The 18246-nt window shown below is 41.0% G+C and overlaps 1 protein-coding gene and 1 long non-coding RNA gene across 8 annotated transcripts in view; both read left to right on the forward strand.

Moving 5' to 3' along the window:
* LOC149203487 (bifunctional 3-dehydroquinate dehydratase/shikimate dehydrogenase, chloroplastic-like) overlaps positions 1–18246 on the forward strand; it is a 233068-nt gene that overhangs the window by 26683 nt on the left and 188139 nt on the right. Inside the window, exon 1 of one of the 7 annotated variants that reach the window (XM_089403453.1) lies at positions 2693–2928. The exons of 5 other annotated variants lie outside the window; for them this stretch is intronic. In XM_089403453.1, the coding sequence (XP_089259579.1) occupies positions 2720–2928 (209 nt within the window). In that variant the 5' untranslated portion in view covers positions 2693–2719. Of the gene's footprint in view, positions 1–2692; positions 2929–18246 lie in introns of those variants that run through there. One more of the 7 variants, XM_089403459.1, reaches the window with a different exon arrangement.
* Positions 120–2622, forward strand: LOC149203488 (uncharacterized). The gene is made up of 2 exons (XR_016253957.1): positions 120–259; positions 2520–2622. It is a non-coding gene; the product is annotated as an uncharacterized LOC149203488 (long non-coding RNA).

Consider the following 18246-nt stretch of genomic DNA (forward strand, 5'->3'; position numbering starts at 1 on the left):
ACCAGAATATCTGGAATGCATTCACAATCACGTGGAAAAGAGGGTTGACCATCACCAACACTGCAGTTGTGGCCGCCTAATCCCTTAATAATTAACTTTTTTCCTAATTTTTTTTTTTTTCAGGTATATGCCTGTATTTTTTCTATATATGTGTTTCTCTGTATCTCCATCCTTCCTCTGTCGTTTACATGGTCGAATCAGGGGTCATTACTGTCGAAATCCAGACAAGAAAAAACACTGGAGTAGCATTGAATATCTGGTATAACATCTATGCCTATGCTTAAATGTATAAGTTAAATTTACATGTCTGATAGCCTGCCTTTTTTTCCTCCTCTCACATATTTGATCTGAGTTTGGGTGTTTCTTTAATATTGTCTTTTCCTTCATTATTGATATTGGAGTTTCTTATTTATTCTTAAATGGTTCAATGCGTATTCATTGCATTCTGTTTCTGCTTAAAATTCTTTGGTGATGCTCTATTTTTTCTGTTTACCCCCAAATTTGGAGTTGCTTTGCATGCTTTATGCTTTTTTCTTCACACTGCTTGGGAACTGCCCCACTCACCCCAATTTTTCTGTTTACCTAATGTCAAGGTCTAAATAGCAGCAGATGCATGACTAATTTTTTCGCTTTACCTAATGCCAAGTTCATCTTCTCATGAGCTTCGTTAGGTCCAATTGCCTCAATCCACGATTTGGGTCAATCTTTTACATTTTTGATGCAGGAGGGTGCCCAGAGATGACTGTATCTAGACAAAACCAGTGGAAGTCATCATCTGGGTCAACATAATACTTACAGAAAACTTTGTGAATTTGAATAGCAAGGACAATACCAGGTGAAATGGATAACATCCTTTGATGTTTATCACGTTTATCCCGTCCAGTTTATGTTTAGAATGTTGAGTGTGATCTGTGTCATGTAAAGCTAATCGGTCCTGTTTCATGTTTAACACTTGACATGTTCTCAAGGTGACGTGTTGCATCTAATGTCCTTGAAATAGGCAGTAGATTGATATAATAAATATCAATGATTGCCTGCCATGGGTTGATTATTGTATCTTACTTTTCACCCTGATCATTAATGTATACCCTCTGGTTGAAAGATTAGTGTGGGTTACTGTATTTGTTTCGTTGGCTACATTCCATAACTGCAAGATCTAAGATCTACATTGTCAGAATCATATCGGCTGCTAGTCTTCTTCTGGCTACATTTTAGGCACAGATTGCAATCTCTTAAATACAAAGGTAGAACTAGTGCGTCTTCAGTACATTGGATCAAGGTTCTTAATGTTTGTTGTTTGTTCATGTAGCAGGTTCTTCTGCTTGATTTCCAGGGATACAGATGAATGAGAAATGATCATCTAGCTATTGTTGTATCTTAAAAATTAAACAATTCCCTAAACTTTTTCATTTTTCATGTATATGCCTATATGTTTTCTTCTATATAAGAGTCTTCTCTGTATCTTCATCCTTCCTCCTTTGGCGTTTACATGGTCGAATCCGGCGTCATCACTGTCGAAATCCAGACAAGAAAAAACACTGGAGTAGCATTGAATATCCGCTATAATATCTATGTCTATGCTTAAATGTATTATTTAAATTTTCATGCCTGAAAGCCTGCTTTTATTTGTGTTTTCTCCTCTCACATATTTGATCTGAGCTTGGCTATTTCAGCAATATTGTCTTTGCTTTCATTATTGATATGGGTGTTTCTTATTTATTCTTAAATGGTTCAATGCGTATTCATTGCACTCCGCATCTGCTTAAAATTCTTCGGTGATGCTCTATTTTCTCTGTTTATCCCCAATTTCGGAGTTGTTTTGCATGCTCTATGCTTTTTTCTTGACTCACCAAGTTCATCTTCTCATGAGCTTCGTTAGGTCCAATTGCCTTAATCCACGATTTGGGTCAATCTTTTATATTTTTGATGCAGGAAGGTGCCCAGAGATGACTGTATCTAGACAAAACCAGTGGAAATCATCATCTCGGTCAACATAATACTTAGAGAAAACTTTGGGAATTTGAATAGCTAAGATAATACCAGGTGAAATGGTTAACATCCTTTGATGTTCATGACGTTTATCCTGTCCTGTTTATGTTTGTTGAGTGTGATCTGTGTCATGTAAAGCTAATAGGTCCTGTTTCATGTTTAACACTTGACATGTTCTCAAGGTGACCTGTTGCATCTAATGCCCTTGAAATAGACAGTAGAATGATGTAATAAATCTCAATGATTGCCTGCCATGGGTTGATTATGTATCTTAATTTTTTTCCTGATCATTAATGTATCACCTCTGGTTGAAATATTAGTGTGGGTTACTGTATTTGTTTCGTTGGCAACATTCCACAACTGCAAGATCTAATATCTACATTGTCAGAATCATATCGGCTGTTAGTCTTCTTCTGGCTACATTTTAGGCACAGATTGCAATCTCTTAAATGCAAAGGTAGAACTAGTGCGTCTTCAGTACATTGGATCAAGGTTCTTAATGTTTGTAACTTTGTTGTTTGTGCATGTAGCAGGTTCTTCTGCTTAAGGATACAGATGAATGAGAAATGATCATCTAGCTATTGTTGTATCTTGCTAGTACTTACCAACTATGTAGCATTTTTTTCACTAAAAGCTTGGGATATCTTTGAAGATTTTGTGATCAAGGCTGGGGAAGAGCATTAAGTTGATAGCGATCGCTGCTGGTTGACAAACTATACATATATTAAAGATGGCAGAAATGGTTAAAAATGGTTGTCTTCTGTGCATCCCCTTAGTGGCTCAGTCTGTGGAAGAGATGCTGTCTCAAATGGAGCTGGCACGGATCCATGGTGCAGATTGTGTAGAGCTTCGCATTGATCACGTGAGAAATTTTAATCCTCGAGTTGATTTAGATACGCTTTTGAAAGCCAGAACAATGCCTGCAATTGTCACTTACAGGTCTGCCTTTTCTTTTTCATAAATGATGTAAGGCTCCTTTTAAAGCTATTGTTTTTGCAATTGACATAGTGTCTAAGCTTTGTACGAATGATAGTTTCCTCAATACTTTCATGGTTGGTATTCTCCATGTCTCCACATGGCATGCTCTTCACTTATCTGAATGCTTAATCTACTTGCTCTGAAATCTTTGTAAGTTGTAATTCGTATCTAATCCATCTAACTTACTAAACGCTGATCAAGACTCTCCCTGATTGCCTTTGCTCCTCTTCACATCTGGAACTTAATGCAGGTAGTATGATATGAAGGACCCCAAGTTCATTATACTATCTCTTAGATTCAATTTATGATCATCATTTGCTTTTTATACCAACAGTTCATGGTGTGATTATTGATATACTAGACTATATTACAAGGTTTCCTGATACCAGTGTGTGCACATGTAGATACTAGACATGGCTTGCTTTTTTCCAAATTTGGGGTACAGGGTTAGGGCATTATTAGGGTTTTTAAAATAAAAAATACTAAAGGTGAGATTGAAAAGTGATGAGGCAGGTTTGGAAAGAGGAAGGAGGCAATTATGTTTTGGCTTTTCATTTCACTTCTGCTTTTTCTAAGGGATTTTAGGTTTTTTTAAAGAGCTTTTAAATGCTATGGGTTCAGATTGCTGCTGTGGGACCCTTTCTGACCACCTGACATAGCCAGGAGATGCCTACTATACCTATGTGATCAGGATATGTACTTCAGCTGTATCATGACACAGCATCCAAAAGGGAATGTCAATGTTTTCAAAGTCGCTCTTGGTCCCCATTCCATTGCAGTGTCATTACAAGTGTGTAATGCTGTGTGTGAAAATGGTGTGATTCCGATAAAACACTAATGGAAGTTGGATGATGTCTGTGGGAAATAAAGAAAAGCTTCAGATTTATTTTTCTATTTTTTAGTAACTTTTTTGTCCCCATTCCTGTACCATGTCATTACAAGTGTGTAATGATGTGTGTGGAATACATAGATGGAATTTGGGTGCTGTCTGTGGGAAGTAATAAAAACCTGCAGATTATGTTTCTTATTTTTCATTATTATTTAGTAGCTTTCATTAATATCATAATGATGTTACTTAATGTATAGGGTTATTTCTGCAATAAGAACATGGGAAACCATAGGAAAGCTACCATTAATTGTTAGTTTTTGGATGATATGGTAGCATCGGACAGGTGTTCTAGTCTCGATTTGTGTCTAAGAGGCTAAGGAACACAAGATCTCCAAAACCCAGAAAAGGTTTCAGGAGAAAACACCTAGAGACCACTCAATTAAATTAATTGATCAATAATTAAAAATGCCTAAGTCTAACTTAGGAAAATTGATTAATTAATGGGAATTAATTGAGGAGATCGACTTATGCTCTAGAGACTTCCAGAAAATGACTTGGATCAAGTCTAAGATGATCTTAGCCATCGATCATGATTAGATCTTGGCCGTTGATGCTCCAACGAGAGATTATAAGAGCAAGTCGATGGGATGGAGAAAGACACAAGAGGGAGAGCGAGTTAGCTAAGGCAGATCGAGCTACCTAGTTGTAGTGATTCAGCAAGGGCGTAGTTCGAGCTAGAGAGAGGGAGCAATAGAAAATTCAGGAGGAGGATTTTGGGGAATTTTCCAGTGTTTCTCCAGTGCTAGATTGGCAAGAGAAAGGAGGCCGAATTATCTGCAAATAGGGCTGCAAAAGCCAGTGCGAGCAGCCAGAAACCCCAGTGCGAGTTGCCGAAAAGGGTTTGTTTCAGTTGTCGGAGGCCGGGAGATCATCTGGGAGGCAGAGCGAATATTTTCCAGGGGTAGAGGGAGGCTGGACAACTCACTTGGAGCCAATTTGTAGGCAGTGCAAATTATCCAGGCCAAGCAATGTGAATTCCAGGCAGAGTGAGTTTTCCAGTGGGGTTCGACTAGGCTAGTGGATGTCGAGTTGATTTGCAGAGGGAGAAAATTATCTCCTAGATATTTTGCTAGAAATTTGCTGGAGGATTGCCAGTTGGGCATCCAGATTATTGTACTCTCAAAAATTTGCTGCATAATAATAAAATAAACCCTCATCTACTGCACCAGTTTTCCCTTCAGGGTTTTTCCGGGGATATTTAGTCCAAAAATATTGTGTTGATTTTTATGTGTGCATCTATTTCTCAGTTCCTGATTTTACTTCCGCAACATTATTTTTATTGTGAAGAATTGCAGTGTGATTTATTCATTATTTGCCGTATAACAAATAAACTGCTAATCAGTTAGGAGAATAAATTCCAGTTGCTGCAATTTCAAGGAAATTTCACATTAATCCAACTCACAATCATGTGAAATTACAAAACACTCTTTTGGGTACAAAATGTGAAATTTCCACGAACTGCAACATCTGGAAATTTATCTCCTAACTTATGCAGTTTATTTGTCTTTTGCTAATTATTAACTAAAAATATTGATAAAATCACACTGCAGTTCTTCACAAAAAAAACATTGTGGAAAATAGAATACTAGAACTAAGAAATAATGCACACACACAATAATTTTTGTGAAAATTCCTACAACTGAAATCTTATTGCAGCATCTGGTATTATTTCTCCTAATTGTTAATTAATCTAACAATTTATCTGCTACGGAAAATATCGAAATAAATACACTGCAACCTTCACAAATAAAATACTATGGAAAAATAATGCGCTAGAAACTGAGAAATGCTAGCACACACACATAAAATGAGAATTATTTTTGGACAAATGTCCTCGAAAAAACCCAACTTGGGAAAACCAGTGCAATAGTGAGGGTTTTTATTATTATGCAGTAGTGAGAAATTCTGAGTACAACTGGATGCCGAAATTTGGCAATCCTACAGAGAAAAATACTGGCAAAAATCTAGTGAGGAATTTCCTCACCCCATAGGCAAACCCCGACACAACTTGCCTTCAAAAACTCGGCCCTCTGACCCTCTGTGTCAGCCTCTACGCTGCTCTGCGCAGTTTGCTTGATGTCAAGCCTCTAACTAGTCTTTGATGAAGTCGTTCTACCCTCTGCTGGCTGGGAAAATGCTTCTCTGGCACTTTGGGACTCCTTCTCGGCCTCTGGAACTGAAGACGTCTTTCCCTCTTAGCAAATCAAACTTGCCTCTAGAAGCTACTGCGTAGCCCCTGTGTCAGCTTCTCTGTGGCTCTTCTGCCTCTCTGCAAATGCACTCACTGGATCTGGAATACTTCCTCTAGCCTCACTGTCTCTGCCCCTCACACACTGCTTTGATCTCTAGCTCTCTCCGACAACTGACTGCTACTACTCTGGAAATCGATTTGCCAAGAAATCAAACTACTCAAGTGTCTCAAGTGATCTCTCCATCACCACATCGACCTCCTCTTATAATCCTCTGTTGGAGCACCAACGACCAAGATTAAAACATAATCGATGGCTAGGATCATCTCTGGATCGATCTGTGAGTTTCTAGATGATTCTCGCCTTGACTTAATTAATACTGATTAATTAACCATATTCCCTAAGTTTAGACTTAAGAAATATTTAAAAACTGGTTAATAATCTAATTAAGTCATTTCTAGGCGGAATTTCCAGAAATGATTTCTGAGTTTTGGAGATCTCATGTATTCTAGCCTCTCCACCAAATTTCGTGGCTAGAACACATTCGATGCTACAAAAGCTAAGAATTTTGACACTGTTATTTTTGGACAATAGTCCCTGGAGAAACCCCAAAGGGAAAACTAATGCAACAGATGAGGGTTTTATTATTGTTATTCAACAAATTAGAGAGTACAATGGTTTTCTTTCCTAACATTGGCAAATCTCTATAAAATTTTCTCCACTACTTCAACTGGCAAATCGATTTGGAAACTCAACGTTTCCTCTACAAAAACCAACTCGGCCTCCTCCAATAATTCACATTTTCTCTTGCTCTGTGCACTGGCAATTGGAAATGCGCATTGGCTCAACTGGAACTCGAGGTACTACTTGAAAGCTGTTCCTGCAACCCCTTCGTCCGCCTGCAACTTGCACTAGGCAACTTGCTTTTCCTTCAAAACCTGTTTCTGGCAACTGGAGATCGCTTTGCTGCCTAGATTTGCGCACTGGAAGATTCACACAACCTCTCTGCAGAATAAATTCAGCCTTCTCTCCGACTCTGAGAATACTAGAACTCTGTGGAAATCTCCCTTGGAAATCTTCTCCCCAATTTCTGCTAAAACCCTTCTGCTGGTGTCTCCCCACTCCCTAGCTTCAACTGTGCCCTTGCTGAATCACTGTAACTGGGTAAGTCAAACTACTTGAATGATACTCGACATGTTCTCCAAACCCCATCGACCTTGCTCTTATAATCTTATGTTGGGAAACTAACGACCATGATCACATCTCAATCGATGGTTATGATCATCTTGACCCCGTCAATTAATTTTTCCAGAAGTCTCTAGAGTAAAATCGACCTTCCTCAATTAATCTGATTTAATTAACCACTTTTCCTAAGTTAGACTTAGGAAATATTTAATTATGGCTAATTAATCTAATTGAGGTGTTTCTAAGGTTTTTTTGGCGAAATCTTTTATGGGTTTTTGAGATCTTGTGTTCTTTAGCCTCTTGGACATCATAAAGACTAGAACACCTATTCGATGCTACCAAAAACTAACACAAAATGCCTTTGAGGTTACATTCCCACCATAAATATCCACAAATTTCCAAAAAAATTAACATGAATGATGAAACAATGTTTACAAAATAATGGCTCTTTGACTACTTGCATGTCACCATAAAATATGCTAGGGGCAAAGGAGGCTGTGGTCATTAGATTTTCACCATAGTCTAGACTCCAGCTTCTCCAACAACTCTTGATTGTGGTTGTCTTGCCCCTATGGATTCTTCAATGGTGCCTTGGAGATCAATGTTGGTCCTGTGAAAATTTTCGAATCTAATACATCAGAAACCCCTATTGCAATATTTGGTTTATTATCTCCTACTTGTTCTTTACATTAACAAGTTATTTAGTAATACAAATATCGAAATAAACACAATTGCAGCGTTCACAAATATACATATCAGCAACTGAAATAAATTGAAACAACACAAGGGACACTGTTATTTTTGGACAATCGTCCTCGGAAAAACCCAATGCAGGAAAACCGGTGCAGTAGATATGAGGGTTTTATTATTATGCAGATTTCTGAATACGTCTAGGGTGCCAGAAATGGCTCACCCTTCAGAGATTATCCTCGGTAGTATTACCCTTCTCCGGAGATAGGTATTCCGGCTAATCAACAATCGGATGATTGGCCCCATAGTAACTTCGATTGTTCCTCAATTGGACAGAGAAAGCTGCTCCAAGCTATCTTTTGGCACTGCGTCACCCTTCAGGGACTGTCACCCTCCTACGGCTTTGTGTCACCCTGCTACGGCTCTGCGTCAGCTGATCAGCTACCAGTCTGCCCCACACAAGTTCCTTAGTGCAACCTCTTCAGCCCAGCGTCAGACCTGCAGCCCTCTGCGCTGCCTTTGTCAGCCTTTGCGTCAGCTTTACAACCTTCTGCGTTCTCTACGCTGGCCTCCTTAGCCTCTGCGTCAGTCTTGGTTTCCTCTGCATCAACCCTCTTTGGCTCTGTGCTGTCTCTCCAGTACTTTCACTGCTTCTTTGCTATGTATTCTCGGCCTCCTGCCGAACTGCCCCTCGCTGTTAGAGAATCTAGGGCAAAGTAATGTTGTGATGATTCTCTGAGACTTGATAACAATTTGTGAAGTCTTTTTACTTTTTCTTAGTGTGCTTCATCAAATTGCTACCAAAAACAAAATAACAAGAACACAAAATTTGGCTCTCTACCATGGACAAATCCTCTCCACTCTTGAGAGGGAAACCCTTTGTAAGTTTTCTCTTATTGAAGCTTTTTATTTGAACAACTGCCAAACCCTAGACCCTTGACTAAGATCTCCTCCAAGCATGAGTCAAATCCTTTCTCTTTCTGCATTGTCACTTTCGGCACATCTTCGGGCACTTTGTCTTCCAACACTTTGTCCTCTAGGTTAGGAAACCCTAGAATATTAGGGCTCCTCTTTGTAGCTATAAGGAGGACCTTCTTTGCTGTCCTTAGGAGATCTTGTAGACTCAACTGCTCATCCGAATTAGGTCTCTTATGCTGCTGCCCTAAATTGCTGTCAAGTCGTTCCTGCACCTCGCACGTGTGACTGTTGTAGCCTCTTTTCCCTCTTCGTTGGAGTGCCCTTCTTCTTCTCTTGCAGGTCTTTCTTCCACGCTAGAGTAGTAGGCCTTTTAGGCCTAGTTTTAGCCTCAACCAAGGGTGGATGTGTGACTGTAGTTTACTGCTGCCCTAGCCGCAGGAACAACTTCAGATTCTTGCACGTGTGGCTGTGTGTGACTGTAAGAACAATCCCATATCCCTCGTTGTTTTCTCCTTCTTTCTTCGCTTGTGAGGCTACCTTCAACGCTGGAGTAGGAGACCTTTGTTAGCCTAGTTTCTAGCCCAAACCATAAATGATATGTCACTGCACTTTTGCTACTGATTTGGCCGCAGTCTGTCCCTTACTCCTTCGCACGTGTGACTGTGTATATACCCTAGAGACAATCCTTTTCTTCTTCGTTGTTCAGTCTCCTTGTTTCGCTGCTCTTTTAGACCTTTTATCTTTGCTACTTCAACCTTCTTGTCACCCTTCTCTTTGCGGATTTCAGAGCTTATGTTATATATCCAAATGAGGAGTGGACAACCTCTATAAATAGAGGTCTATCCCTCCTCCTTGAAGCCGACTTGATTGTCTCTAAAGCCGACTTGACAGTTTCATTTATAATTCATCTTTTATTCGTTATGCAACTGCTTGTAGACTTCGTTGGTGCTTGGAGAGGATTTGACCATGCTTGGAGTTGTTTCCTTGACCTTGTATGATGACTTACATGATGTAACATGCCCTCAAAGGGTCTTTTCATAATTACATTTTGACTTTGACTCTCTAGAAGCACTTCAAAATGTGCTTAACCTATTTTCAATGAGTAAGAAACTCATTGACAAATAATACAAAAATAGTTTCTCTTTTCTTGAATAAGTACAAATATCAAAATTGCATTTATGAAGATCGAACCTAGTTACATTGTCTCCAACACTCGTTGCAACAGATCACTTGCTCAATTTCCTCAGCAAACCTCGCCCCAGAAAATCGAACTCACTGATCTCTCTTGGTGTATCTCCAACTAACCCTCAAGCCTCCTCTTATACTTTTCCTGTTGACGATTCAACGGCCGAGATTAAGTCCCTAATCAACGACTAAGACTAGATCTGGCTTGATCCTTTTTATTTAGAACTTTTTCACACATATTATATTAATACACATTACTATTTTAATTTTCCTAAGTTTAGACTTAGGAACCCCATTAAAAATATTAATTATTTTAATATCTCTTCATCTGGGTGGAATTTCTCCAAACAATTACTGGTGTTGGAGATCTCGTGTGCCTTAGCCTCTCCACCAATTTTCATGGCTAGAGCACATTTGATGCTACCAAAAATCAACACTCCCTCTTAGCAAGGAATGTGCTCTAGTAATGCTTCAACATAGAAGCATCACACTGATCTTCCGCATCGGCACCTGTGCTGATGCTTGGCCTGTTGCCTCACATCCCCTGCGCTGCTGCTTCCTGTACTGTTGCCCATGACACTGCCCACTGCCATTGCTACATTTGTACTGCAACTCCCTCTCAACATGCTGCATCATGCTGCCCATAACACTACCACTGCTAATTGTTGCATTGCAACTCAGTTACCGAGAAGTAAGTAACTGACTTCACCCAAACACTGACATCCCGGTCAATCTGGAAGCCTCGTGATGCTGAAGCTACCTCTGCTGCTATCATGTGCTCCCTCTGCTACCACTGCGTTGCTGCAAACACCTCTGTGCCTCTCGCATTGCTGCAACCTCCACTGCGCTACCTCAGATTTCTGCACTCTAGCACTGCCTTGTCGCTCCATCACACCTTGCTCCACCCGACACCTGTCATCATGCTATTGTCGTTAAGGGCTCCTGTAGCTGGATGTGATCCAAGAGTTTGGGTACCTCAAGATCCTGCCCGTGCCCTATAGTCCTCTCGACTACAGCGCTATGTCTCTCCACCTCTTCTCTAGAGGCGCATGAACACTCATGCACAATTGTCATCAGTGTCGACATCCTTCTTCGCCTTTGCTGGAGCTGCCTTTGAGTCGGAAGCTTCTCCCTTGCCTTTCTTCTTGGGGCACTGAGATGAATAATGTCCCAGCTCCCACAATTGAAGCACTTGACCTTGGAGATGTCTTTCTTCTTCCTCTTCCGTTGTTGTCCTGCAGATGCTAGTGCTGCATCCTCCTCCTCCTCTTTCTTGACTCGAATTCCCTTACCACTACTCCCTGCCTTGGTCAACCTCCTGATCTTTCCTATCGAAGAGCTGCCCACATCTCTTCCCAACTGGGGAGAGTTTCTCTACCCAAAATGCCTTGGACAAACGTCTCCCACTCCTCAGAGACTGCATTCAGGGTAGTCCTGACCATGAACTTTGGATCTAGTGTAGACCCCACGAAAGTAAGCTGGTCGCGAATTCCTTGCAACCTGAGAAGGAATGGATCTATCTCCTCTCCTTTCTGCATTTGATATGACCTCAACTGATTTTCTAATAACATCTTCCGCTGCATGGAAGAGCCCTGGTATAAGGTGGTCAGCGCCTCCCACATCTCCCTTGTTGTGTTCTTCTCAGCAATATGTGGTATGACATGATCTTTGACCCCATCTAGGATCATGCATTTCGCCTTTGCCTCGGCCTCCTCATACTTCTCATTAGCATTAGGGTCAACTGGGACAGCTACGGTTTTCAAGGCATAGTCCTTGATGCGATGTTTATCCAGGATTGCCAGGATCCTGGCCTTCCAGATGACAAAATTGGAAGCCCCGTCCAATCTGTCTTGATCCCTCAATCCATTTACTGCCATCTCTGCTCCTCTTCTAGACTCCCTCTGAGTCTCGACTTCCCTCCTGGAAATCCTTTGGCCAACTGTTGAACCACTCCTCTCCAATCCTCCTTTGCCGCTACAACCCGGATCTAGATTTCTTGGCTAGAAATCTGTCGAGGTAGTGCTTCCCTCTACCTTGGTTTCATCTCCTTAGACACTGTTCTGCACTGACAGAAACAACGTCCCACCAGCTCCTCAAATCAAAATCTGCACAGCTCCCTTAGCCCCGACAACTGAAGAATCTGAGCCCTTCTGGCTCTGTGCAATCACAGTGAGAGCTGGATTAGCTCCTCCTGGCCACAACGTCAATCCTTCTTGGCTGAGAAAGATGACTGGGCATTGCGTAGGCCTGATCTGCCCCCCCTCTGCCTCTGTGCTGGCCTGGACTGCTGACGCAGCTACTGCGTGGGCTCCTCCCAGCTACTGTGTCTTCCCTTCCTGGCTCAAAATGCTGATGCAGGCATTGCGTGAGCCTTTGCGTTACCTTCTCTGCACTGTGTCACTCTTCCTTCTACGTCTCTAGCTCTGGAACAACGCTGTCTCTCAGGATAGCTGCTTCTCTGCTGCAAACTCTCAGATTTTCCGGCTGGTGCCTTTAGTCTCCTATGATCTGCAATCGCTCTGATACCATGTGAAAATTTCTGAATCTAATACATCAGAAACCCCTACTGCAATATCTGGTTTATTATCTCCTACTTGTTCTTTACATTAACAAGTTATTTAATAATATAAACATCGAAATAAACACAATTGCAACGTTCACAAATATATAGATCAACAACTGAAATAAACTGAGACAACACAAGGGACACCGTTATTTTTGGACAATCGTCCCTGGAAAAACCCAATGCAGGAAAATCGGTGCAACAGATATGAGGGTTTTATTATTATGCAGATTTTTGAATACAACTAGTGTGCCAGAAATGACTTACCCTTCAGAGATTATCCTCGGCAGTAGTACCTTCTCAGGAGACAGATATTTCGGCTAATCAACAACTGGATGATTGGCCCCACAGTAACTTCGATTGTTCCTCAGCTGGACAACGAAAGCTGCTCCAAGCTATCTTCTGGCACTGCGTCACCCTCCAGGGACTGCGTCATCCTCCTATGACTCTGCTTCACCCTCCAGGGACCGCGTCACCCTCCTACGGCTCTGCGTTAGTTGATCAGCTCCCAGTCTACCCCACCGAAGTTCCTTAGCGCAGCCTCTTCAGCCCAGCGTCAGCCCTGCAGCCCTCTGCGCTGCTTGCGTCAGCTTTACGACCTTCTACGTCCTCTGTGCTAGCCTCCTTAGCCTCTGCGTTAGCCCTCCTTGGCTCTGTGCTGTCTCTCTACACTTTCACTACCTCTCTGCTATGTATTCTCGGCCTCCTGCCGAACTGCCCCTTGCTGCAACAGATCACTTGCTCGATTTCCTCAGCAAACCTCGCCTCAGAAAATCGAACTCACTGATCTCTCTTGGTGTATCTCCAACTGACCCTCAAGCCTCCTCTTATACTTTTCCTGTTGACGATTCAACGTTTGCGATTAAGTCCCTAATCAACGACTAAGATTAGATTTGGCTTGATCCTCGTTATTTAGAACTTTCTCACCCATATTATATTAATACACATTAATATTTTAATTTTCCTAAGTTTAGACTTAGGAACCCCATTAAAAATATTAATTATTTTAATATCTTTTCATTTGGGTGGAATTTCTCCAAACGATTACTGGTCTTGGAGATCTCATGTGCCTTAGCCTCTCCACCAATTTTCATGGCTAGAGCACATTCTATGCTACCAAAAATCAACAGGTCCTCCTCATATTACTTTGGATGACTTGAAATAGAGATGACAAGTTTGATAGTGGGGTATTTTTTGTGGGATTGGCTACTCCTGCTAACTTGATGTTCAGTTCGGTCACTAGAAATGGTAGTGTGCCTTGGCTTGGTGTTGATCTTGTGAGAGCTTAGACTAAGACTTGATGCGGTCCTGACTTCTTGTTGCCCAATCCTCCTTTGGTTGTAATTTCTAATTTGTACATGATGTCTTCCCCAAATGGATGACTAGATTAGGAAAGTCCTTGAGCTCCATGAATCTTTTACAACTTGGTTTTCTATCTACATGGCATAAAGGACAATACTAGAGTAGTGAGTGGAAGATAGGATTTTAGAGACAAAAGAATGGTTGTATATGGCATTGTTATGTTCTCTACATAACTAAGATGTTGTCTCAATTCTAGGAAGTTGCCATGCATATCTAAGATCATAGAAAAAAATGTAATTTGCCACTAAGGCATATGGCTTGGGCCTTTGGGAAATGCCTTAACAAGTTTGTGAAGATTCGCCCTTGTCATTGTTGATATTGACTAGCTTGGGTCCTAGGGCCAAGCATTGAAAAATCAAGAGCCAAGTGAAGATAGCCATTTGGGTATTGCTGCTTTCCATACTCTGGTAAATTGTGAATCCTATCAGAGAACTAACACATACTTTTTGTTTTTGTTTGTTTTCTCTTCCATTGGCATTGGTTGGAAACTTAGATCATCTAATGATATGCTTCCGATTAGTTGTATTGTGACGTGAATGTAGTAATAGTAATGTGAAATTGTGATTACACACATACAATAAAGGAAACAAGAGAGCAAGTAAGCAATCACGAAAGGTAGATTGCCAAATTGTACAAATGATGTACACTATATTGTATTTAGATAGTACGAGAGTACAAAATTGGTGGAGAGTGGTCTTAGAAAATTACAAATATAAAATTGTAACATAACCCTTACTATCCCTAGCCCATACTAAGGTAGAAGGAAGCAGTTGCTATGATGACCCAATCTCGAAGGTTCAATGATGGAAATGGGGTCATAAAATTTCTCATTTCTTCAACTACCTTGAAACTAGAAACAAATGACACCATCGTGTTTGTTTCGTTGAGATCCTTCCGACGATATAATTTTTGCCTCGATCTGACTTGTGGATTGAAAGATAAGGCCATTTCAAGTTAGCCCCATTAAACCGTCCACATCAGCAGTGGACCCATGTGTCACCCACATGGCATCTCGCGTGCCGCCTACGTGGTTGCTTTGCCACCGTGGACAGATCCACATGGTACAAGTTTGCTTGTGTACAGTTGGTAGTCAACCCACTCTGAAAACACAAGTCATGACATTGGCTGGAACCCTGATCCTGACTTGGGCCGAATGGTTAATGGGCTCGACCAAGCTAACGCCCAACTTGCTGGAGCCAAGGGTACCGCATTGAGAGAGAGTTGGGGTTGGTTCTCATCGCGAGGAACACCTTGTATACACAATTGTGGTCCTGACATTCGACCTCAACAACCGGGCCCGACTAGGCGGTCTCACTCGACTAGCTCGATTTTGCTTCTTTGGTCGCGCTTGAACTCACACCGAGTTGCATCTTTTGACTGACTTGCGAAACCCCTGACCTAGTAGGTCTCACAGGCAAAACTTAGTCTGTTTTTAATCACTTCAACACTTAGAAAAATTTCCAAGTTTTCTTCAGTTCTAGCACAACCCTGTAACACTTCATCAATGACCATTTCTTAGTGCTTGCATCTGATGCAATGCTACCCCTCTTGGGGCTATATGGTCTCGGCCTGACCTAGCAATGCGCATATATATATATATATATATATATAAAACATGGTTATACTTCTGGGCTTCTAAGGCCTCAGCGTGACCCTTCAATGCACATGTAGATATACTTATATAAAATAGAGCTATGCTTCCTTGGCTTTATAATTTAAAAACCAAGGCTTGGTAGTCATTCATTTGATAAAATCATTCATATGGCATAAATCTACCCATTTCTAATTACTTAGGCAATATACTTATCTCTCGACATAGCACGACGAGGCAGGGTTAGTTGAAGACGACCCAACTAGTTGACTTACCTCGACTAGATAAGACTAGTTGAGACGACCTAAACCGGTCGACTTACCTCAACTAGACAAGACCAATCAAACGACTCAAACCATTCGACTCATGCCTTAGATTCTTTCTAATGAACATTCAACACTGTTTTAACCACCCTCTTAGACCATCGTCGATCGAGACTTCTCGTGAGGAAATTCACACACTTTGTGCCAGCTTAGTCGAACTGCATTCCACAACACACATGGCCTTACATTCAACTCTGTGTTTCATGAACGTGTTAGCTTAACACAAAGGTCTCCAGGCCCCTTATAACCATGAGAATTTCACGTATACATAAAGCATCTTATCATAGATAGACAAGAATAACATATTCCTGCATTAACAATGTTAAAACATGAATGCATCACACAACAACAATGTTCAACTTTTCAATACATCAATTATACAAGTAAGCAACTTATTTCATTAACTTCAAATGACTGGCAACTGAGGTTAGGACTCTAACTCTCCACCCAACCATAAACAACCTGTAGCCTCTACCATAACTTTAAAAGTGACCTAGAAATCTGGGGTCACAAACATAAATGATGATCAATGGTTGGCCAAAATGGCTCTAAATATGCTGGAACTAACACTGCAACTTAATGGTTGTTGTAGGTGATGAAAGCGGCCATTTTAGGGCTTCTGCAAACTACTCTGAAGATGTTGCTGTAGGTGCAACAAGGTTTTCTGCACACCAAAATGGCTTCCACATGATGAAGAGTGGGCATACTTGAGAAAAAGGTGAGCTGGTCCAGTTGGGACACACTGCTGATTCAACTTGTATAGCAAGCCATCCTGGATTTTATAGTCTAGGAAAGGGATCCTGGTTATCCACTGTGGGTTGCATGGATGGATTCGATGATGCAAATAAAATAGGGGTCAGTGGAATATCGGTCTTTCCACTCTTCATATGTTGCAAATCTTATATGTGAAAGGTAAAGGACCTTGGTAGGAGGCCCGTTGAGTAAATCAATCATTCTATTGCAGCTACCCTCCTTGTGTCTACTGGCTAAATGAAATTGTTCATGCTGGATGTAGGAAACCCATATTTGAGTGCCTTTGTTCCTTAACTTTAGACCATGAATTCAAAAAATGAAGAGGTGGATGATCAGTATGGAGGATAGTTTCCTTGCCAGGGATGTAGTGCTTCCATTGCTTGATTGCTTGGACTAACACATAGAATCTCCCTTGTCATAAGGGTTGTAGTTGAGCTTGGATTGGATTAAGGTCTATGATTGATAGGTTATTGGATGTCTTCTTTGCATAAGAATAATGCCTATGGTATACTGAGAAGCATCTATCTCAATCTTGAAATGTCATTGCAAATCTGGGAGAGCAGGCTCTTGGGCATAACATAGAGCTTTCATCAACTGCTGAAATGCTTAATCTGCTTTCGGAGTCTACTGAAGAGTATTCTTACTGCTGATTTGATTCAGTGGTCAACCAATGTGGAAGTAATGATGGATGATTTTTCTGTAGAAATTCATGGTTTCCGAGAAACTTGTGAGGTCTGAGGTGTTGGTGGGAATAGGCCACTCCTTCAAAACCCTGACTTTGGCATAATTTGTGCGAACTCTTGTTTCATTACTGAAAAAATCCAAATATTGGATAGTGGTTTGTTCAAAGAAGAATTTCTTCATATTAGACTATGACTTATGTTGGTGGAGGAGGTCCAAAAGTGTTCAAATATGCTGTAAATTTCATGTCCAAGTTCTATAGAAAACTAGAATGTCATTCGAGTAGACCACAAACCTGCCAAGATCTGGGTGAAAGTTTGTCGTTGATGATCTGCATGAAAGTGGTAGGGGCATTAGTCAGTACAAAAGGCCTGGCCAACCACTGTTAGAGGTTGAATTTTGTCCTGAATGCTATTTTCTATATGTGATTAGGCTCCAAATGAGCTTGGTGATATCCTAAAGCAAGGTCCAACTTTGTGAAATATTTGCCCCCCCGAGATGATCAAGGTCATCAATTTGAGGGAGTGGATGTTGATTCTTAACAGTGGCCTGCATTAAGGGCCTTGTAGCCTATGCAATGTTGCCACTCTTACTGCTGCTTAGGTACAACCAACACAGGAGATCCACATGCCTGTGTGTTGTGCCTGATCTTACTATTCTCGACAGTTGTGTGATCTGCCTTTTTATCTCTGCATTGTCCATAAATCAAGTGCAATGTTCAAGATAGTTGTGAAGGGAACCCAGGAAATTGGATCATTAGAGTGCTATAGGGTCCTAAGGGGAGGCAAATCCTTGGGTTCTTCGAAGACATTGGTGTATGGGTCAGTGATATAATAAATTTTGGAGGGAGTCAACTTTCTTTTGTTGTTGTCCTTGATTTAATAGATGATCTATAGAGTTATAAACTTGTCTTGTTGACTCTCTTAACAACTGGTCTACTAGAAAGTACA

This window comes from Pinus tabuliformis, chromosome 2_1 (genome assembly GCF_031772625.1).
Source record: "Pinus tabuliformis cultivar Carrire ecotype Pingquan chromosome 2_1, CPIR1, whole genome shotgun sequence".
Taxonomy (NCBI): domain Eukaryota; kingdom Viridiplantae; phylum Streptophyta; class Pinopsida; order Pinales; family Pinaceae; genus Pinus; species Pinus tabuliformis.